Source organism: Amphiprion ocellaris, chromosome 3, assembly GCF_022539595.1.
Source record: "Amphiprion ocellaris isolate individual 3 ecotype Okinawa chromosome 3, ASM2253959v1, whole genome shotgun sequence".
NCBI classification, from domain to species: Eukaryota; Metazoa; Chordata; class Actinopteri; family Pomacentridae; genus Amphiprion; species Amphiprion ocellaris.
In genome coordinates, this window is record NC_072768.1 from 19,010,432 (window position 1) to 19,034,068 (window position 23,637).

Here is a 23,637-nt window from a genome sequence, read left to right on the forward strand (position 1 = left end):
AAATCAATATCTCATTTCTCAGCCCAATGGCAGACTTGGAAGAGGCCTCAGTCAAACAGCTAATTCTCTCTGGCAATGAGATTTATATTCCCAGACAAACAAGCAACAGTAAAGACCTCAGGTGTTCATACACCTGCTTGGTTTTCACACAGCAGGTTTTTTTTCTTCATATTTACTATTTACAGCATCGAGCTGAGGCTCTTATTAGAGATAATTTACAACAAGTGGCAAGGCGGAATTCAGTGCTGTGGATGCAATTGCACTTCACAGGATACATGTCTAGTGGTAATGGAGTGCTGCAGAGATTAAACCTGTGATACCAGGGTCACATATTCCTCCATTTGTTTCATAACTCACTCATCTGTGTAATGTCTACCTTTAAACCAGTGGTTGGTAATTCTGTCACAAGTTGCATAAAACTACAGGGCCTGAGCGGTTTCACAAAAATATTATATTTGCTTTTCTAACATCGTTTGATTTGCTCTAAACTGGCTCATGGAAACCAACATTTTAGACATACTGTTAGCTCGGTGGCATGACAACACCAATATGCTGATATTTAACAGGTGTAAATTCTACCATGTTCGTTATCTTAATTTAACTCATTAGCAAGGTAACATTTGTTGATTAGCACTAAACACAAAGTACAGCTGAGGCTTATATTTGTGTACAATTTTGGGTGCCACTCATTCCATCCAAAAATGTCAACCTCATAAAGACACTGGAGGTGAAGTCAAGTGATCAGAAGGTTTCATCCCAGTTCATTCAATAGCTGTTGACAAATTTCCACCTGCACCAGCACAGACTGGGCTCGCCAGTTAACATTGAAACAAAGAGCAAAGGGAAAGAGAACAGCAGAAAAAGGCAAGATTAGAAAAACAGACCATATTTCTCTGGAACAAAGTGTGTTTTTTCTTCTCTCCTATCTTATCAATCATCGCACAACCCTTCAGATTTTTCTTCAGTTTTCCTTCCTCAGACATTTTCGATCCAATCTATAACTCATTTACACATAGACATGCTCTATAAACAAATCCCGCCGGGGAACAAAACACGTAACAAATTCAAATTGTTTCCCACTGGCATAAATCAAACAGCGGACAGGCCCAAAGCAGGACTCATGCTAATCTGAGCTGGGTATCGTGTATGCAGGCTACATATTCAAGTGTCCTTGTGAAGATAGTATCATTATTTCTCATGTCGCCCACATTAATTGGGTCAGCAGCTGCAAGAAGCTTGACCTGTGCTGTTGCTTGGCAACTATTTCCCAAGGATATAGCAAAACGTAAACTACAACTTTGTTTTTTTCACTTGGAATTACTTAATAACATCAGCAACCTTGTTCAAAAAAGATTCACATATTAATGAAGTGAAACAAAAACAAGCGCGGCCAAAAAATACAGTATGTAACAAATGTATTAATTTATTGGTAACACAAGGTCCAACAGATGTACAGTACACTGCACACACACTGAAAGATTTCCTCTGCTTTAAAAACACACAGGAATTGAAGGAAGTGTCAGCTTTGCAACACAACACAATGAAAACAGTCTGAACGATGAAGATGAAGCCCTCACTTTTAACCTAAACACAATAGCTACATTACAAACATATTAGAGCCCCTTTGTGTCCAAAGAGGTTCTGCCCTTTGGTCAAACACTAATATCTGATGTCACCACACAGCTTTAATGTATAAAAGGATAATTACACAACCAAGAGCTGCAAACCAATTATGCTAAATAAATCGACCTCTTCACAGAATGGCCTTTGAGGAAAACAAGTGCAGTAGCAAATACCTAGACAGTTCAGAAGCCTCCACACACACACACACACACACACACACACACACACACACACACACACACACACACACACACACACACACACACACACACACACACACACACACACACACACACACACACACACACACACACACACACACACACACACACACAGGAAATGAGCCACCAGAATAAACAGAATGTTGTACAGTGTTACATATTAATTCATGGATTAATAGAATCAGTAAACAAATCCTAAGCTAATTAATTGCAGGGAAGTTTAAATGCAGCAATAATAAACTACCAATTACTTAAATGGATCATAAAATAGTCACCCCAAACCCCCCTCTTTTCAAAATTTGTGACATTAAAATCTGATAATTAATTCACCATTTAAAGTCTGAGTAAAGATATTAAAGTTTTGACCAAATTTTTTATGCATTATTATGTTAACTGAAGCAAAAATAATGCAACTGGTTTGAACCAGCTTTTAAAATGTTATCAGTTTCCAAAGAGACTATGATGAAACATTTTAAACATCTATAGTACTATTCTGGTGGCCCACTCCAAACTCCATATTCCTGTACTGTTGGGTGACAGGTTACTTTGAAAGCAAATTATGTTCATTTTGTAAGTATTTGGGTGTTAAGATGTAGTTACTTGCATTAGTTGTTTCTTTTTTTAGGTAAATTATTTCAGACACTGGACACTATAGTATAGCATAATATAGTGCATTATACAGTAATGCAAATAGATGCATAATATCATTCCATGTTGTCTTTCATGAGTATGTATATATATATATATATATATATATATATATATAGTATATATTCCTTTAAAATTAGTAAATTTGCTGTTGTAGCAATATCTGTTCAAAATACTGTATTGTTTGGCATCTTTGGTCACAAATATATGTAAAGTACTCCTGTATATTTGAGTTGAAATACTGACAAACTTATAAGAAAAAAGTTAGTACTATAGTAGTAATTTATTTGGTCCTTGCATTTTACAGGAAAAAATTCAAAGGGCAAGCTTTTTTTGGACCAAAATATGTGTATTTTAGAGAAATCGAGTAGCACAAGAAAATATGGGAAAGAGCCACTTTTAAAGCTACTGTAAAGATAAATGCTGCAGCTTTCAACTGAGTTTGAAATGAAGGATTTTTTAAAAATATAAATAGTAGGATAATGTTCCAAATAAATATTTTTCATGCATTTACCTGCAAAACTGCTTTTAAATCATTTAAGGTTTATCTAGACGTGAAGAAGCCCTGAGCTTTGGAGAAGACACCACTCCTGCACTTCAATGGCATGTTTATGCCAAGGGCAAAACCACCTTTCCGACTCTGTTGGTATTCAGTGGAGGAGCAGCAGCCACATAAGCAATCATGAGGTGGCTTGTTGCGTTGCTATTTGATCTCTGCTGATTGCATTTATTATCTCTGCAACTAGCATCAAGTGAGGGGATATGAATAGGTCATCACCGCACATTGGTGTCGATAATTATTTCATTTCAACAAGAAATATACATTTAAAAATGAGTAAGAGCAACGTCACAGGAGAACAAATTAAACTGATAAAGTCTGAGGATCAAATGAGGTAACAACTGTCCGTATGATATGAAAACATATATCAGACATTTATAAAGCAGACCATAACTGGGACATCTTCCATTTTGTTGCCTATAGTAGTTTAGGCTGTTAGAATACGTTTCTGTCTGTATCTGAAGATATGAAACATCAAGGCACTGTTGTAGCTGTAACACTGCTCTGATACAATAAAATCCACCTGACTGCAATGTCACAGCTGTGGAAACACTCCTCTGATATAGGCACCCATTAGTTTACCGTGACAAAATTCAATTATGAAAATGCAAAATCCAAGCGAGCACCATGTCAATTAAGAGTTTGCATTCTGTTTCAAAAGATCTGTTTGTTATCAGAACTGGCGCCAGTTTAGAGGCTTTAAAAAGGTTGTTATACAAAAATATATTAAAACGACTGCAATAGCCATCGGAGTTGGCTTGGCTTGGTGAGTATCACTTTGTCTTTTGCATGAATAGTTGTGTTAAACATCTTTCTCTTACAGCTCAGTCTTAACAATGTGAGATCTTCATGAATCACATTGTGAGCTCACTGATTATCGTACTTCCAACCGGTCTGCTTTGAATAGTTCAAAGTTTCAGGAGTTCTTAAGGTTACGGAGAGAGTTTGTGGACATCAAAAGAGACTGCTGGTTCATCCTGCGACACACTGTCAATCACAATGCTTGGATGTGTCTCTTGGGTTTCCATGGAAATAGTTGAATTCGTCGAAGGTGTTGCTCCAAAATGTGGCCCATCCACCGACAGAAGCATCGGTGTTCCCGATCGTTTCAGACTATCACTCATGGTCACGTGCATCTCCTCTGGTGTCACGCCCATCTCCTTGCTGTACTCCGACGGCGACTTCCTCTTTATCCTCTCATACGTCTTGTCTTGATTTTCTGTGAAGGTCTCGCTGTCTTGAAATCGGCCAAACAACCAGATAAAGAACCCAAAGAGGACGAACGCCGCCAGGCTTGGAATAAAGGCCAGGCATTTGATGTCCAGGCTGGTTCCAATGTAGCGACTGTGGAGGAACATGTCCCGCTCAACATAGGTTGAGTTGGTGTTTGGATCGATGTTGGTGGAGCGCCACTCGTAGGTGAGCGTGCTGTGGTTGAAGTTCCTGAGTGTTTCTGGCTCCTCCACCGTGTAGATCTTCTCACCAGGCCCGACATACTGACCGTACTCATAGGGCTTGTAGAAGATCTGGTTCTTCCACATGTTGAGGTCCAAAATCAGCACAAGGAAGATGATACCGTAGTTGAACCACTTACCTGCAATGAGACTTCAATTAGATTACACACCAGGCTTTTGACAGGTAAGCAAAGAAACAAACATATACACGCTGTACAGATAATTTAACAGACATGCTGATTGATGTGCAACGCAAACCTCCTCCAAACAAGATTTAGAGGGCAGAGTCCGACAGACAGATATGCTGTCACGTTCATTTATCAGGGATCCCTCTCGCTTTGCATACAGACAGAGAGATCTATTTGCAGGTGCTACTTCCTCTAGAGTATCTTCTAACGAGATCACTGTATTACCGTGAGACAGCCATCTCCCCAGGTTGACTGATAGCAGGCAGATGTCTCCGCCGGTATACGTGACACTGCTCCCTTCCTCTCCCCAAGATATGATGTTAATAAGCTTTTAGTTAAACCAATCACGTCGCGCCACAGCTATTTCCATAACGCTTAATGGATATGCAATGCATTAGGGTTAACAACCTTTCGCGAATCACTGAGCGTTTGAACAGCTTAACATTTAGCTCAGGAACATTGGTTTTGCCTTCTCTTGATGGTTGCGAGTGGCCGTGTGCACGTGGCGGAACAAAATGGGGAAACCAGGAGGACGGTTTAAAAATGGGAAATATACTCGTTTGCCGAGAACATTAAGACGCAGAGATGTGAAAGTTGATGAGAGAAGCGTCTCGCACGACAGGGAGGAACACGAACAGGAAACGCAGTCGAAGCGCTGGTGGCACCTGTGCGCCACATCAGCTACACATGTATTATAAATGGTTGCTGTGGTTTAACCAACAGACTCTTCCCCACAGAGAGAAAAGAGAAAAACTAGAGCAGCCACAGCATGTTTTGGTATTCACAATTTAATTCGAAAATAGGACAAATTTATGTCTCCCTTGTGGACATTTCGATTTCTTTCTGCTACCTAATTTATGCCTGTGGGTGTGTAGAAGCGTTTGGAAAAGGTACTTCTCATAAAACAATGGCATGACTCTGTTCTTTGTGTGCAGCAGCTGTGTCGGAGTGTACCTGTGATATGAATGTGGTACTCCTCTTTAAAGATACGCTTGCAGACAGGAAGCTTGACCTTCACGTGCGTTGTTGACATTCCTGGTAGATTCATATCCAGGTCACCCATGAAGTGAGGGAACTCCCAGTCCTGAAAATCTCACACACACACACACACACACACACACACACACACAGCGGGTCACATAAATTTACCTCACATCTGTACAGCTGTAGCCTCAGCTGAGGAAATCTGAGCACATTTGAATTACACACTGACATGACAAATGCCAGCCATGTATCACGCTTTATTGGATGCTGCACACTTCACTGAAGTCTCTCATATTAGCCGATATTAAGTCTCCGCGGAGTCGCTTCGTTCGCTGACTGGAGGTCAAACATGGTGCCAGCTGCTGTAGACAGTGGACTACACTGTGTGTTTACAGGCTTGTGGAGTGTACTCATGTGCACTGGGATTTCAACATGTCAAAATACATCAACAGGAAGCCCAAACTGACATTTAGAAGCTGCCTATGCCCTGTGGTGTTACTTTGCTTTTTTCCGCTAGTATGCGGTCTGGGTGGCTAGTGGCTTCCAAAGAACAGACAACATGATTCATAAACTAAAAGAAGTAAGAAAGAAAGACAGAAGTTTCTACAGATGGTAAGAAAATGTCACGATGTACTGTTTGCAACTTGTTTGTCAGGAGTAACATCTGCTACTGGAGGTTGGTCTTTCAGGGAGAAGTGATATTGAACATAAATGCGCTAATTGCTTCATTTGAAAGGAGATACATAATGTACATATGTCCTTGCTACGATGTTACGTGCTTGAAAACTCCTGTTAACTTCTGTAACTGTAAGCAGTTACTTTGCATTATGAAAGCATGTAATTAAAATGATAAACACAGATGAAGCTAATGAAAATCACACAGACATGCAGAGAGGAAAATTAAAATGTTTTAAAACTGTTTCTTTCTACTGAGCCGACTTAATCAACTCGCAAATTAGCTTTTGTCATCACTATTAGAGAAGGGGGGGATAAAGCAAGGCACACATAATTTCAGATTAGCTATGTTTTCCCCTTGATTCCTCTTATTTGCACAGAGCGTCTTGCTGCATGAAATTACCACGTCTGCATTCACTATATCCTCGTTCGGTCCACGGTCTCTTGTGCCAGTGTCTATGAGCAGCATAACAGCTTGATGATGGCCCCTTGGATATTAATTAAGTCCTCCACTCTTCTTCCATAGCTGCAGTATCAGTTGCTGTAGCACTAACAGGCATGGCATTTAAACCTCCCTCCCACAAAATAATGAGTCCCTATGACAAATACAGGAAGAGTAAACTGGCATAGAGTTATTGAAATATTTTCCACATATGTAAATGTGTATATTCATGCACGCAAAGGGCATAGAAATCGCACATTCAGCTGGGAAAATGCAGACAAGCAGCACAATTATGCACAAAACTGTTTCAAAAAGTAAAACCCTGCTTGGAGGTAAATCCAGACAGGTCATTAATTGGAGCATTAATTAGTTTGAGAACACCACCACCCATCTTTTCTCATGGAGGTGTGAGATTAACTATGGCAGTGCTCCAAGATGGAGGTGAATGAAGCTGTTGGGAGGGCTGAGGTTTTATTGACTGGTGGAATGTAGTGACGGCTGCCGGTGCAAAGGCCCTGTAACGGCGCAAGCTAACTCTAATCATAAATAACTGTTGTAAATGTGCTTGCTGTACACTGCGCAGAAAATGAGAAGGGCCTGTCATAAACAAATCACAGCGAAAAGGGGAATGATATACCGACAAGTTACAGGGAGGGAGAGAGAGTCGCGGGTCCAGACTGGCTCGGGGAGTCAAACGGAGATGTCAAAATAGGAGGACTTCATGTCACATCAGGTCTGTGGCTGGAAATAGGAGGCGATATGGTCAGGAGGTTGAAAAAAGCTGGTCTCAGCGGGACAGCAGCATCTTTGGGAGGAAACGCTTGCATAGTGTAAACCGAGCTATCTTTATATCTGCGTAATCATAATAACTGGGTAAATGAATGAGAAAGAGACCATGGTGTGAAGTAATTACTGGCCAGAGAAGCTGGAAGCGCTCCTTATAATAATGAATTGTTTCAATAAATAAGTGTAGAAAACACTTTTAGCGGTACAGTTGTTCTAATACATATTATCATGGGGACTGTAATGGTCTCCTTGCCAGGTTTCTGTGGAGCGGTATATTTGTAACACTCAAAGATGTTCCCCTATGCAATTTCAGGATCTTTGTAATTAGCATAATAAACAGAGTGGAAACATATATTTAGGAGATACCAAATATTGGTCTTGCAGCAGCGTCCTCTAATACCCGCTAACAAGGCCCAGTGAAATATGTTCATTAAGGATTTGGAGGAGCTCTGCTGAAATAGGCTAGCAGTCAAACCACATACATGATTGGCTTGTGCTGCTGGCTCATAGTTGGTGGTGTGAAAAAAAAAACTTCTCCCACACTCCTCAGTGCACAGCTATGTGTTTTGTTTTTTTTTTAGTTTTTTTTTTTTGCCCAGACAAACACATTTGCATATTTATGAGCAACTGACACAGGCTTTATTGATGTACACTCTACTGTGGGAGGGAGGACACTGGGTGGGAAAAAAAGAGAGGGTGGGGGTCGGAAGAGAAAGTGAGGACAAAAAAGCTCCAATCTTGTGAGTCATCATTAAAGAAAATAAAGCAGGCTCATAGGGGAGTAGAGGAGGCAAGGGTGAGTTCATGGCTGAGGTCTGGGAAAAGAGGGATGGAGGGGATTGAAAGATTGAAAGAGAGGAGATGCAAAAGAGTAAACAACAGTGTGTGTATCTATATATAAATATATATGTTGGTGTATGGGTGCATTTGGGTCCGTGCCAACTGAGAGCGATCAAACACCCGTCTGGCTGCTCTGTGCCGCAGTGTCCCATTGATGAATAGGGAGGAAAGGGGGAGGAGGAAAGGGGAGCTGGCAAGATGGGTAGCAGAGTAAGCCAAGAGACGTCCCAGATCCCTTTTTTAAAAAAAATTTAATTGGCCACAGGGGAGTGGTCTACCTGCATGACAATGAGAAGGTCGAAGACCAAGATGAAGGAGGCTAGGAAGGCTCTGGAGACCTCATCGCTGGGCAGGAAGCCTCGGTTCAGGTTGTCCCAGCTGATCCAGTCGGTGCTGATGACCAGAACCACCACCGACGTCAGAGAGATGAGCACTGTCCTGCAGGAGAGAGGAGAGGAGGGGCGGAGAGGGAAAATAGAGGAGAGATAGGGAGAAAAAAAACCATGGCGAGGAGAAGGCAGCCGAGAAAGGAAAGAAAGAGAGTAGAGGTGAGGCAAGGAGGGAGAAATCTATGAATGTCAAATGTGAAACGGCACAACAAAAACCTGAAAAAAAACCACACACAATTTAACAATTTCAACCTAGATGAGGTGCACAGTTGACGTATATCTTGGAAGATGAACAGCCCTTCCACGACAAGTACAAGAAAAGATAAATCGAGCACTTGTCAGTCTCTCCTCACAGACTCAATAATGTATCGAACCACCTGTTTTTTTTCACCAAGATCTGACAAATGGCGGCAGATAAAGCTTCCAGGAAGATAAATGTGCAAAGACGAGACCTGTGTGTGTTTGCGGATACAGAGAAAATGTAATTCAGAACTCTGCTGCATACATATTTCCATGTATTTACATATTCAACAAGAGCCAAAGTATTTCATTTACCTGCGCGTTTCTGTCTGCATTTTGCACACTTGCTGGATTTTTGTTGGTGTCACATTGCTGTAACTCTACATTGAATGTTTAATGGAAAATTCCTCAGCCATGCGAAGAGAGTCACACTGACTTAGTGCTATTCTCAACTGTGTATTTTGTCTCAATGTCACCCAGCGATTATTGTGCTGCTGTGTGCATTCTCACACCACACGTCGGTTGGCTGCTCTGCAGATAGCGACTGCCAGCTCATATCCCATCTCAATTGTTCGGGTGGGGATAAATTTTGAAGGTTTTTATTATTCCATAGTGGGATTCCTTTCCTCAGCGTGCCGGACTTTTGGCACCGTCCTTTGCAATTTGCCACGGCCCTTCAGCACATATTGACAGGATATATCCAGCAACACATTTATCAATCACATCTCAAGCTCTGAATTTCAAACGATCGCTCGTCAAATCTGGCATTGATTGTGACAGTGCGAGTCGGGGCATCCATCAATAAAATGAAGGGCTGCAGAGAAGTCACAGAACAATTCGTCTGCTCGCATTCTAATCGCAGGTGAATCAATTCAGCGCCGTGGCCGAACTCGCTTTGAAGTTTGAGATGTCTACGTCTTGAGATCTCTGTGTTCATATCAAACAGATGTCAGGCACGCTTCAGCTTCTTCACTTGTCCTTCACTTCTCACTTTGACCTTAAGATGAACCCCTGGAGAAGGCGTTTGCATGTCGTGTCGGACCGACGACGGCGTCACAGCGGCTGACTGACAGCACTGAGCCACTTTGGTGAATGAGCGCCGCCGGGACTGCGCACTGGTGGTGTAATACATCTAAGCAGGGAACGGTTCTACTTGGCCGTCGAGTAATGGGCATATCAGACATGGTTTGCAGCATTTGTTTAGCAGTTATTTCAGGGTCACAGCATGTGGTACGAGTAAGTAAAAGGCAGGGCTATAGTTTGCCCTGCGACCTTACTGTGTCCATTGATTTTCACCCTGTTCTTCTAATTAAAGGTGCTGACACTGACTGAGGGAAGATTAACATGCTTATTGACTGCGTGTAACCCTGCAGCGGGCTGGAGAGACGGCATAACACACATCTATGAGTGCACATACACCAATCTACAGTGTTGCAGGAACATATAATGCATTTAGTAAACTAGTTGGAAGAAAATTTGTTAGGAAAACCTAGCAAATGATAAACGTCATCTCACAGACATTTCAAAAAAATGACATACCAGAAGAGGACAATCCTGTTGTTGCCTTGTTTCCAGAATCTTCTGGCAGCTTTGCCCCAGTCTGGGTAGTGCTGATCCTGGAGCATCATATCTGTCACCTATGCAAAGCAAAATATACATAAAATTACTCACAATAATTGGACAAAGAGGAGTTTAAATCACAGTTGGTTCAGCATAAAGACTAGAGGCAAGGGGAAATAAACAGCCAGGCTCCATCCAAAGTTGACAAAATATGCCTTCTAGCACATACGAAAAGCTCACTAATTATCACAGTATATCTGGTCTGTTTAAACAAAATCGAAGCGCAAAAATGGAAAGGAGTGGTCGTACGGGTTCTTTATTATGCTACATAATCGCCCTGATGCACACAGGTAACTTTAGTTTAACGAACAGTACGAATTTAAGTCCCACCACTGTCACTGAATTAACCACTAAAAACTCATCTCTGTGTGTTAAAGTAATTTAGTTAGAATTCTTTTCAATGAGAATAATCCCTTTATACCGTAAAACGGCTTAGATGTAACTCTACACTGATGCCTCTGTCTCCTCCCATCCCTCCGCGCTCACTGCAGCTCAGCACACCAGCTCACCTACCCCTCTGCTAAACACTGTGCAACTTCTCTGTGCTACACAAAGGGTAATTTAGCTGTACATGTTCGAACTGGAAACTGACTCTGAATGAGAATAATGAAACAGAAAGTCCCACGCAGGGGTTTTTGAGCAAATTAAATGAACAGTGAACAAGTTGAATAATGAACAAGTTCAGAGGAGCTGTAGGAGAATCTTGTACTTTTGGCAGAGCAAAGCTGACTAACTCTCTCTGCTCTCAAGCTTGTGTCAAGCTCACATGACAAATTCAAAGATGTATCGCCATATTTATTATCATGGACAGACACAGGACTGGTATCAATCTTATTGTCTAATTCTAGTAGTGTAGTTATGTGTATTTGTACCAAAAATTTTAGTATCGGCCTTTCGGTTTGAAATGCATGTGTACAAATAAATGCAGGTGCTATACTAGCAGCAGTGTATGTATTACAGTACAGTTTAAGCACGATTCATTTTTTAAATGCTGCACCTTAATGGGTATTCACCATGTTATATTTTCATTTAAAGTATATGTATTTTGATTTGTAAATTTTACTTCTTTATGAGTAGATTGCTGCCTGCTGCAACTGCATTAACAGACCTTTTAATAAAGACAAACATAGTCTGTTCAGTAAGCCATTGTTTAATTAAAAAAAGAGGGAAAAAGACGCAGTGGAATAGTTTGCATTTCTTGCACCAAAAACATACCAAACTATGACCTCAAAACCAAGGTACGTATCAAAATGTAATTTTTGTATTATACGTCAAAGGAAAAAAAGTGTATTTTCTTTAATGGAACTCATAAAAAGCTACACAGTAACTGATACGTTACACAGCAGTGAGCTTTCACCTTTGAGTCCAAAATCTGTATGATCCTACTAAAAGAAACAATTTTAGTTTGTTGTGAAAGAAGTTGACTGGCCTGCTGAACCCTGATCCGCATCAAACACCATTGGGATAAACTTCCAACTGTGAGCCAGTCCTTGTTACCCAACATCAACGCCCCAATCTCATTAATTCTCCTAATGGAAGCAAATCCCTGCAACCAGATCCCTAAATCAGTTAGACTGGCATATTAGCTCACACAGATTTGGAATTATGTGGTCAAAAATCACACATGGTTGCAATAACCCAGACTTCATGTGCAAAAACCCATCAACAACAAGAAATGACAAATTATTGTCCCAATACATTTCAATTATACCAATGCTGAATAATTAATAATGCTGACATGTCATAGAACTACAAACAAACATGCGCCTAGATGGGAATTTAAATACTGAATAATTAATGTTGAATGAAACTTCCTCTGTGATTAAATACCGATGAGTGTGTGATTACCTTCAAACACACTGGCTTGTTTCATTATTAATGTTGTGTTTGTACCAGTTGGGGATAAAGTTTTCACACTGTCAACCTTAATGCCATTAAAAGTCATTGACGAGAGATTTTCTTGCACGGACGCAGAGTTGTGTCAGAATGCATTTTATACACGAGTGGAAAAATTTCCACTATATTCTTGGTGTGGAGCTGCTGCAGAGGCAAGGTCAATTTGTCAATAAAGCGCTTCACTGCAGATACTGTAGCTCGTGTTGGAAAAAGGATTTGAACCAGGGAATCTGTGAGACGTTTCTGGCGCTGCAGCATTTCAAAAACAGACACTTCCTGCCCGCCTGTGTGCTGAAGACGCACTGTAAATCTGCCATGCTGGGGAGACGCAGAGGTCATCTTCAAAGTGCCTTGTTGAATTAATCAAATGTAAAAAACCTTGTGAGTGATCTCTGGGATCAGCACTTTGCCTTGGCCTTACTTTCTCTCCCCCAACACACACCTCTGTCTCCCTGATTCACCTTCTCACTCGCTGCTTCCCCCGGCTCACTTCCAACCAGACTTCTACATTTCCCTTTCCCCTTCACCTCTGTTTCTTACTTCATACCTTCCTCCTCCTACACCTCCTCCTCCTCCTCTTCTTCTTCTGTCTCTCCTTCCTCCCGCTCTCTTTCTCTGCAGCATGTACTGTAGAATACTAATGTGAGCGGTGAGGGAGCTTGTCAAGTTGTCTCAGTTGTGTGCATGCGGGTGTCAGAGCCCCACTCCTCCCACCACAGGAAGTCCACTCCCGCTGGAGCTCTCCTCCTCTTTTAATGTTGACAAATGAACAGAGGAAGGCTTCTCCTCCAATATGCTCCGTCCCTCCCTGTGCATCCATTGTTTCCTCTGAACCCCCTTCCATCACAGCCACATGTTACTCCAAGGATTTGGTAGCAGATTGAACCGGATCGGTGGAGAAGGCTCTACTGTAACTGTGTGCCTCATAATGACTGAGAGGATCCACCTGACCTAGAAATTAGATGAGTTGGTGGAGAATGGCTTCACTGTGTATCTTGATTTTATGTGCTCATAAATACCATATTAAACACACTTACTAAATTAAGATTTATGATCTGAAAGGAAAAAGTAGCCAGACCTGCAGTCCTGCAAGGCTTATTACTCTCACAAAAGAAACCTGTGGATGAATAATCTATTATTTCTAATACCAGAGGAATCCCATTGTTGCTAATGAGCTAATTCATCTGGTTGGATGGGCAGCAGGGAACAGACTGATGAGGAGACTCAGACAACTGTATATGGTTCTAAAGTCTGAATGCAGAATTGGTTGTCTGAGAGTTAAACTCTGTGCGCTAACAATGCAGCATAATATTAATTAAATCTGGATTGAATTAACCTAAACAATAGATACTGGTTGATGTGAGGCATCCATGTTTGTTTGTTTATAAAGGCACATTAATATTACTAAGTCAGACATATTGTATTTTTTACAAAAAAATCATAACTGAACACTATTTACAAGTGAAAAAGAAAGTATTATGATAAATCCAATATCACCTATACCATAAGTTAAACTTCATGAGCTGAACTACATACTACATGCTATAACTGTAGCACGCATAAGTTAGCTAGTAGCTATGCTAGTGCTTCTCAAAAGGATTAAAAAAAATGTCACAAGAATAAAGCAATAAAACTTCAGTAAAATGACAATATATAAGTACATTTTTTAAAAGAATTCAAATTTATACTGATTTGCAAGCTTTTCTAAAAGAGATAAATGCCATGGGATGCTAGCATGCTAATATTAGCATAAAGCTTGTCGCAAATTAGCCAATATTTGTGCCAGTATTTTAGTATTAAACTGTACTATGTTTTTGTGTCACTCAAAAGGTGTTTATTGGAACTTAATCTGGTCAGACTCATTACTTTGGTTACACGTTCTAGACATTTGCAGACACACCAGAATTTTTGCCAATTGTAGACTCCAGTTTATTTATGCTGTTTGAAGATCGCATATGGCTGCTTGTGTTAAGGTAACATTTAACATCGAAGAACTTGGCCTTCTTATGTTAAATGAAAAAAATGGTGTGTTTTTTCAGTATTTGAGTATCAAAAATTGCTTCCCACATGTAGCAAATGCTTTTGAAGTTTAGTTCTTCATCACCCTGTATCTGACTAAGCACGTATCTCAAACACAGCTGCTGGAATATTCATTATTCTGTTTGGGTCATCAGTTTCAGATCTTACGGAACAAAATGTTGAATAAATGGAAATTTTGACCTGTTGGCACTTAATTAAAAGATTTTTAAAAAATCATTTGGATTCATCCTCTGGGATCCATAAATCTCTTATTTACCAAACCACGCTGCTAGAATAATATTATTTTCAGTGTTTTTAATACCATAGAGTTCAAATTTAAATGCCCGTCTTTCCACTGGCAAATGCAATCTTATCTAATGTCAAGGATACAAAAGAGTTGGACGCTCACCATCCAAGCAGTAACAAAATCTCCCATCCATGTCCCCACTGCAGCAATCTTCATAAAACTCTCATTTCTGATGCCCATGTATTCTGTCACCATGTGAGGCCTGCAAAGAAAGAACACAGAGGACATAAAAAATGCAGTATATATTATGAGGTTAGTAAAGGCAAGCAGAAAAGGAAGGAGGTGAGAGGTGCTGTCAAAAAGAGCCAGGAGGGAAAAAGAGAAAATGGCCACTGTCGCTAAGTATCATGATACTGGCTGTCACAATCAATCAATATCAGTGTAATCCTCTGAAAACAATGAGCGATGGCTGTACCTTCCATAAAGCCCCAGGGATTGTAAACTATTTAACGGCAGCACAATGGAATTCATGCAGGATCACCACTTTTCATTTGGTCCTGCAGTGTTTGGCAAATTATCCATTTGTTTGGCAAATTTGTCACGTCTAGTTGATTCGAAATCAACACCGCCATCCCAATGAGATCCCCCCCCGCTCGAGCACAGGATCTGAGCGAGCTCAGTTAACATGTGCTGCAACACACAAGCAAAAACATAGACTAGGCCAAGACACTCCATTAGAGAAACAATCTCACATTCAATAGTATCTGATAAGAAATGACACGCTTTCTTTGGAGTCCTAGTTACGCCTTCATCTCTGTACAGTAAGAGAAGATGAGAAGCTTTTGTTCAGCCCCGAAAACCCACCCACCACCCAACACACACACACACACACACACACTCTCACACACACACACTCACACACTCACACACACACACACACACACACACACTCACACACTCTCACACACACACACACACACACACACACACACACACACACACACACACACACACACACACACACACACACACACACACACACACACACACACACACACACACACACACACACACACACACATCACTCCACTTTCTCCAGGTAATAGCACAGGGAGGGAGGAAAAGTGGGTCAGTCGCCTCCTATATGGGGCTTGCGAGTGAGAGGAGGAGAACAGAGGGGAGCAAGGAGGCCTGTTTGATCTCCTGGCAGCCAGTGTCTTAGAAGCTGAGAGGAGCAGGTGGGCGCCCATCACTTCCCCCTCCAGCCTCGCCTCACCCCCCCGACAGGTCACACTCATGAATATAATAGATGGCGATGGATAGGGCTTTGGCTGTGCTTTCAAGGGGTCGTATTTGAAGTCAATGGGTCCATTCGTCTTTGTTTTCCCCGATCATTTTCTGGCCACAAGCAAACGCCAATAAAAATGTTTTCTGTTGCACAGAGGGCTCTGGAAACATTGCTGGTGTGTAGTTTATTTCCAGTACATGTGATTCCCTTTGACAGTTTATTTTGATTTCATTTTTAAATGCATTGCTTTAAGAGTTCCATGTGGCGTCCTATTCACTTTGTGAATGAGTCGCTGTCGCACAAGTATAAACAATCTGTTGAAAAGCGGTGGAAGGTAAGCTGTGCAAGCTATTAGCTAGCATAGCAGCTTGAATAGGTGTTGGTTTTTAATTAATGTTAATTGCGCAAGCCTTTTCTCGTTAAGCGAATCCAGATCTGGAAAGAACACTACAGTCTCGCAGGCTATATGCAACAATCATGATTAATTGTGGCAAGCTAGTAACCCAAAATGCCAACTGTTTTCAACTAACTGCTTCCTGTAACAGTGCAAGAAATATCCTTCCCTGGAAAGAGCCAGTATAAATCATATGTCGTCAATGCAGCATGCATTTAACGGATCTGACAGGATATTGACGAAAACGTGCAGCACTGCAGGTGACGTATTGCCTCACTTAAGCCCGCAAATAAAATGGCCTTGATTGGAATGGCGATTTATATCTGCATTAAGTCGGTTAGACATTCAGTGGCTTGGCACTGCTCCAGTTACCAAGGAGATCCCATTGGGAGTCATTTACCCGCAGCGAAATTCTAATCGATACTTCTGGAAATGCTGTCTGGCACCACATGCTAGGCTTTAAATCTAAAAAACTACCCTGCCGCCAACCCCTGCCCTTCTCACATATTTAATTGAGCAAATGTTACCCCTGCACTGGAAGAGAGTTTTTTTCTCCTCTTGCCGAGCACCTATGATGAGTTTGGGGACTCTTCGCACTGCATGATCAGAGGCAGAACTCTCTGACTTATTCATGCTGACTGAAAATTTAATGGCCTTTAGAGCCGGATGACCTAATGAGAGAATTCAGTGTAGTGGAACATCAGTACAGTAGCACCATGAATAATCAGCCCTAAAATGGCTCCCGTGGCTTAATCGCAGAGCCAGTTGCAATGCCGGTGCCAGCACGGCCGGCTCAGCCAGCTCTGACCCTCTGTGGAATGTTATCAGGTCTCCCACACTTGTTCAGACATAATATTCAAGGACATTTCAATGCCTTTCCATCTTGTCTTGTTCCATCACATGCAAGAAATTACAATTTTGCGCTACAGAGGGTACCGAGTTATAGAGTTATGAGTTTGGACGTCACCCCTGTTTGACTTTAACGAGTGAAAAAGACCATTTTAACCGTTGCATTTATGTGGTCATCTGCAAGATCGTTGTTCCGCCTTTGGTGCTCAACAGTCATTGTGATGTTTTTGAGATTGCTCCATTAAACACTGCAGCTGAGAGTGTAAAATCATCTTATTTCCTACGATCCATTCAGCTCTCACTATTCACAATCCCTCCATCTACGTTCACTTGAGACCAAGATAACATACATCATCTACACTGCACCTGATTTTTTTTTTTTAAATAAATATTCAATATTGTTTTTCATCAAGTCTTAATAGAGCTAGGCCATAATTAAATATTACTGTGTCCTGACTTTTAGTGGAATCTTTGTCATGCATGGAGCTGCAAAATGATAAAGTCTAGACCACATGGTTATAATTACAGCTTTTTAATAAGGTATAAAACTACCCAATTACAGCTCCTTGAGGCTCCAGGTGATGTCTTAATATCATTTTGACTGCTGAACAGTGCAAAACCTGATCATTATAAGCTTACAGTGATATAAAACAGAAAAATATATTAAAATCATCTTCTATGGTAGAGGCCAGAGAAAAATGTATTCTTAAGAAGAATTCACTAGATTACTTCTTTCTAGGTCTCACTACCATGGCAACATGGACAAACATGCAGTTTTGCCATGAAAGGGGGATTCTTAGTAATGGAATGGCAAAGAACATTTTAAATATGTCTAAATTTATAAAAGCATTCCTACTACAATTGTGATTTCTCCATTTTGACAAAAATCCGCACTGCAGCATTGAACCCTGCAAAGTCATACTCTGCTGCAAACCAAACACTTCCCTTTCTATATATTTAAGAGTTTAAAGGAAAAGTATAATTTTATTCTTATCAAAGTCCCAAGTGAATGATTTTCAAGGCCCACAGGAGCTCTGATGATTAGGGTTACAAAACATCCTGCTGAAACAGCTTTCACTACTCTGAGTCATCAAATACCCGGATTTCTATTAATTTTTTCACTGTCCACTTGAACGCATGATGCCTTCACGCTGGCTTGTATAAACTTGTTTTCTCTGTCAGACAGGAGGTGATTTAGTGACTCTGGCAACCAGGTGACCTCTTCTGCCCTGTAAAGGTTCAGCTCGTTCACAGCATTAAACGGCGACCTTGGCTCGCTCCACATTGAAATGCATTGCCTGTCTCCTCCCTGTGCACCGCACTACCTAATGCTGTATTTACAGTATACAACGGTGAGCAGCAGTAGTTACCAGGAAGCATAAAGCTGTCAATACAGGCTCTCTTCGCTATCACTATAACATCTCCCAAGGCAACTTAAAGCCTCGATCTCAATTCATCATTCAGCACAGAATCATCCAAGTATTGTAATAAACTAGCTGCAGATTGAGTCCTTTAGTCCTTATCATTCCCCTGGCTCAGGATTCGGAGTGAATATCATCTGGTAATATCATGGACAGCACTGTATCACTCCCTCAATTCAGCTTCAGGGATCCAAAAGTAGGTCTCCATGTAGCTTACCTGAAGTCATTTATATGCACAGCAGAATCTCCAACAAGTCCTACAAATTAAACAGGAAAATGTTTTTTTTGGAAAACACATATATATCAAATATGTTTATGATGTGAAAAACATTATTTTAATTATGTCAGTTTTGACATTTAGGGCTATTTTGCCTCCCTAATTGTCTGTTTTAAAACTGATGGATAGAAAACATTCAAAATATACACTTAGGTGTTTATTTACTGCATATTGTCTATTGGACACTTATACAAATTAGTCCATTCTTAATGAGATGATGTGTCATTTGTCTAATTGAACATAACATTTCTGAGAAGTTACAATATAAAATTATTATTAATAATAATAATAATAATAATAATAATAATAATAATAATAATAATAATAATAATAATAATAATAATAATAATAATAATAATAATAATAATAATAATAAATTGTCTTCATGTAAGTAATCAAATAGGGAAGTTTCACATTCATGTCTTTCATTTAAAAGTTTTACCATATTCATCTATAGTGTCTTGCTATGAGGTTTGGTAAAATTAGGGAAAAATTGGGGCTAACATATCGGCTTTTCTAGGATTAAGGGGGCATTGTTACCATGGTTACAACAATAAACACTTCACTATGCCTAAGGAAAGTGGGAGAGTCGCATGTTATGTGCAAAGCTAATGTTTTGTTGACCCATCCATCAAATTATAATAATGTTGCCTGTCTTCCTCCTTTACAACCAATGACCAACACTGAGTCCTGATTTCTATCCTGCTTATGTTTTACTCTGCTGAAGGCTGACGTAACGTGTAATGAAAACATTTGGCGTCGGATCATTTGATGCCATAATAATGGATACAGGTTCAGCTGCTGTCCTGTTGATTATAAGCAATGTGCAACACAGCTAAGGCAGTGAAGAAACATCTATTATTGGTAATAATATGGAGGAACCAAATCCAGAAAAGTTGCAGCAGAATCTAAGTAGTCAGAAATCAAAATGAGTTCATCTTCAGCTGGTAAGAACAGTTGGTAGAGATGGGAAAGTTAAACCTGGAACCAAAATCAAACAGGCATGAATAGCCAGATTCTCCATGTAAGAAAAAAAAATCATATTTAATATTACATTCAAGGCTGGGGTAAGACTAAAAGCCTGGATACTGAGTGATTGTGAAATATTCATGTAGAGATACCTACACATGTATAGTATACGAATGGTTTCAAACAAATAAACTAAAATATTATCTGTGATATTAATTATTATTGTGAAGCAAAGAGAAGTGAAGACAAGAATAAATAAAACAAACCACATCCTCCTCACCTTCCATCTACACGCTTCTAGAATATACTATATATTTCCAGCTAACGCACACCACTGCCAAGGTTATAATGTTTATTGTTTACAGCTGTTTCTCCATATGTGACAGTGACGTATGAGGAGGACTCCAGCCACCGCCGAGGCTCCTCCTTCTGTCCCAGAAAACAGCACAGTAATATAATCACAGAGAACATGACCGACCTCACTGCTTCATATAGCACACAGTCTGTTTCCGGGATATTCTGAGAGAAGAGAAAATGACTTTGGCGGGAAAGCTTTACACTAACTAAACACTCATTAAATGCGCACAGCAATGAGTCATTTTCCAGATACCGACATAATGTGTATGCGTAGGAGTGTGAAAGACGGCAGGAGGTGCGCGTGGAGAGTGGATGTGGGCGTGGTCACAGACAGATCAATTAAAGACGCCTGCTATGATGCTGCAAATTGCAACAGGTTTCATTATCAAATCAAAAATGAGAGTATCTTTGATGATGTCCTAAGCAATGTGTGGTCCCGAAAACTTTAAAAAATCCAATAATATTTTAATTTTTAGGTCTGCAGTTTATGGTTACTGTCAACATAGACTTTCAATTATTCTCTTAAGTGATCGATTCCTCTGTAAAATGTCATGTTAGAAAAAAAGCCAAACAAAACAACTTCAGTATTATCCTACTTGAAAAAAAAATCCAAAATAATGCAGAATAATAAGTGTCAAACCAACCAATTGAATAATTACGAAATAGAGAAACAATAAATCTGATTTTGCTATTCTTTTTTCTTAATGTAGTGTTAAAGCAATAATCCATTTGTGTGCTGTAAAACGAGTTTAAGAAAATACATCCAAATGGACAAAACACAAGGAAAACATCTTCACCAAGATGACAACAAGTGTGCAACATTTCAAAACATATGCAGCAATGTGAGGAAATACAAATCTATTGTCTGTATGTTGAAACTAACAGAAACAGCTTGTTATTTTTACATTTCAGCATGAGGCAAAGGGCAGCTCACAGAATCCATTGCTAGAAATATGCTGCTGTATCAAAGGCAGCAGCAGGTCCCATGTGTTATTGCATGCAACAGGAGGCATCTGCGTGCCACGACATGCTATTTATTTAGCCTTTTGTCCACGGTATTACCACAGCTTAGTGCCAGACAAGCAAACAGACGACGGGGACTAGTATGCCAGCAGCACAAAAGATCATGGTAAACAGAGACAAATACACTTATAGAGCAGGGTCTAATCCCACTCAGGGTACCACTGTAGTCAAATGCCACATCCTAAACTCCTCATTGAAGACATTCACCAACTATAACCCCCGCCATCCTTTGCTCCACAGTTCCATTGTTCAGTTCATACCTCCCTCTCACCATCATGACATTTATTCATCCATTCCTAGCCTGGATAACCAACAGAAGAAGTACAGATGCCATTTCACAGCTTCACTGTCCCTGTACCACTCCAACTCCCTATTAGATTCCCACCGACTTGCTCGCTCCCTCCTTCCCTCCACCTTTGGATACTTTATCCCTCCCCCCCTTTCGCTAAATTAGTTGTGATTAATGTGTACGCCACGCATTGGGCCGTCTTAATTAAATAACACCATCTAATTAGGGGCTGATTTCGGCTGGTAATGGCACCGTAAGATGGCGGAATGGGATTGTGCGGCGTGACTGAACATTCATGAAGCCCGTCAAACTCCCTGGGCGGTCACACTCCCTTGGTTTCACACAAACAGCCCCCCTCCTAATCTGACAGTTACATTAAAATGCAAATAGCCCAGATGTGAGGGTTTGGTAACAAGTGTGGATTACAGCTCCCATGGCGCCACGATGGACGGGGCCTTTTTTCCCCCCCTGATATGACATAAGCCAGGTAACAGGTTGATAGCTGCTGACCTAGAAGTGGCTGTTTAAATACTGGCTAACACGCTGTTGGACATGTGTAAGATTACACAGTCTGGAAACCCCTTTGAGCTGAGTGATAACGGCACTGATGAATCCATTTTACATGACTAATCATGCATAAATACTTGTCATCCAAAAAGATATACAATCTCTTATCAGCGATTGTTTGCTGTTCTGATGGCGCAGTTTATCTTCTTTCCTTGTGGATGTATCGCTGGTTTTAATTAAATCAAGCTCAAGACCGGCTGAAAGGTCAAAGAAAATGAAAGCATATTAATGAGTGTGGGGCACGGGCGGCATACAGCATCAGGTCAGGGAGACAGCAGGGGGACAGACGGCAGCCTCCCTCCCAGCTCTCCACACACACTCCGGCTCCCACATACGCATTCATGGAACTGCTAACTTGAGCGAGGTGCGAGACGTGAACAATATGTGTGTGTTGTGTGTGTGTGTGTGTGTGTCTGTGGGACGCCCCGTCTAGCCACCAGAAGAGCATCCCCCTGCAGTGCGCCATCATGGCTGGATGTCAAAGCTGGCGAGGGCCATGCCAAAATACCTGCCCTTTAAAAACCCTTGGCAGTAATAATACCTCACAGCAGCTTTTTTTTTTTCAGTACAAATGAAAAGGGATAAAAAACAGCATTCATTCCCACAGAGGGGGCAGCTGCAGCCACAAAGGGCTATTGTACTTTTCCTCTGGGCTGTGGCAAAACTACAACAGCCTTGGGGGTGAGGGGAAGGGTTGGGGGAGTGATGCAAATAAGGTTTGGACATAGATCAAAAGACTTAAGTTTCACTGCATCATCCGGGCTGGAGCGCTTCTCCCCCATCCCTCCATCCCTCTCTCCCTCCCAGCCTCCATCACCTTTTCTCACTCGCTCTGCTGCATTCATGCTATCGCAGCCCCGGCAGAGTCCGTTTTTTCCGAGGGAGCGTCCTGGCAGAGTGTGAACATTGCTCTTACATGTCGGTCTTGAACAGAGATGTGAACACTAATGGTTTTTGGCAGGGCCCGGGTCCTTGGTGGACACACTGTTGGAGCAGAAAGAAAACAAGCAGGAACGAGGGAACAGGAGGGGCAGGAGGGAGTGCAGAACACTAGCAGGTGTCTTGGCAGCGACGACTCCACTCGCTTTACAACAGCACCATCTGTCTTTGCGGGGAGAGCTTTACAGCGCTGGATAAGTGATGTAGCTGCCCTACACACACACACACACACACACACACACACACACACACACACACACACACACACACAGAGCAGTTGTGGATGTGGTTTGAGTGTTGTGTCACCTTGTGTAATTGTTTAACGGGCTACTGCTACTTTTCATATGTGGACAACTGACGCAGCTAATGCATGCACAGAACGTGTGACTTCTATAAGTTAGACGGATGTAAATTATATCTCAAGTCTCTCAAA

General features: G+C 41.1%; 1 protein-coding gene across 3 annotated transcripts in view; it reads right to left on the reverse strand.

The window, feature by feature from the left end:
• Positions 1-1,398: 1,398 nt before the first annotated feature.
• tmem117 (transmembrane protein 117) overlaps positions 1,399-23,637 on the reverse strand; it is a 49,045-nt gene continuing 26,806 nt past the window's right edge. For all 3 annotated transcript variants that reach the window (XM_035949090.2, XM_023272367.3, XM_035949091.2), the window contains 5 exons: positions 14,994-15,093; positions 10,589-10,686; positions 8,699-8,858; positions 5,648-5,777; positions 1,399-4,645 (listed from right to left, as the gene is read on the reverse strand). In XM_035949090.2, coding sequence (XP_035804983.1) covers positions 3,984-4,645; positions 5,648-5,777; positions 8,699-8,858; positions 10,589-10,686; positions 14,994-15,093 — 1,150 coding nt within the window. In that variant the 3' untranslated portion in view covers positions 1,399-3,983. The remainder of the gene's footprint in view (positions 4,646-5,647; positions 5,778-8,698; positions 8,859-10,588; positions 10,687-14,993; positions 15,094-23,637) is intronic.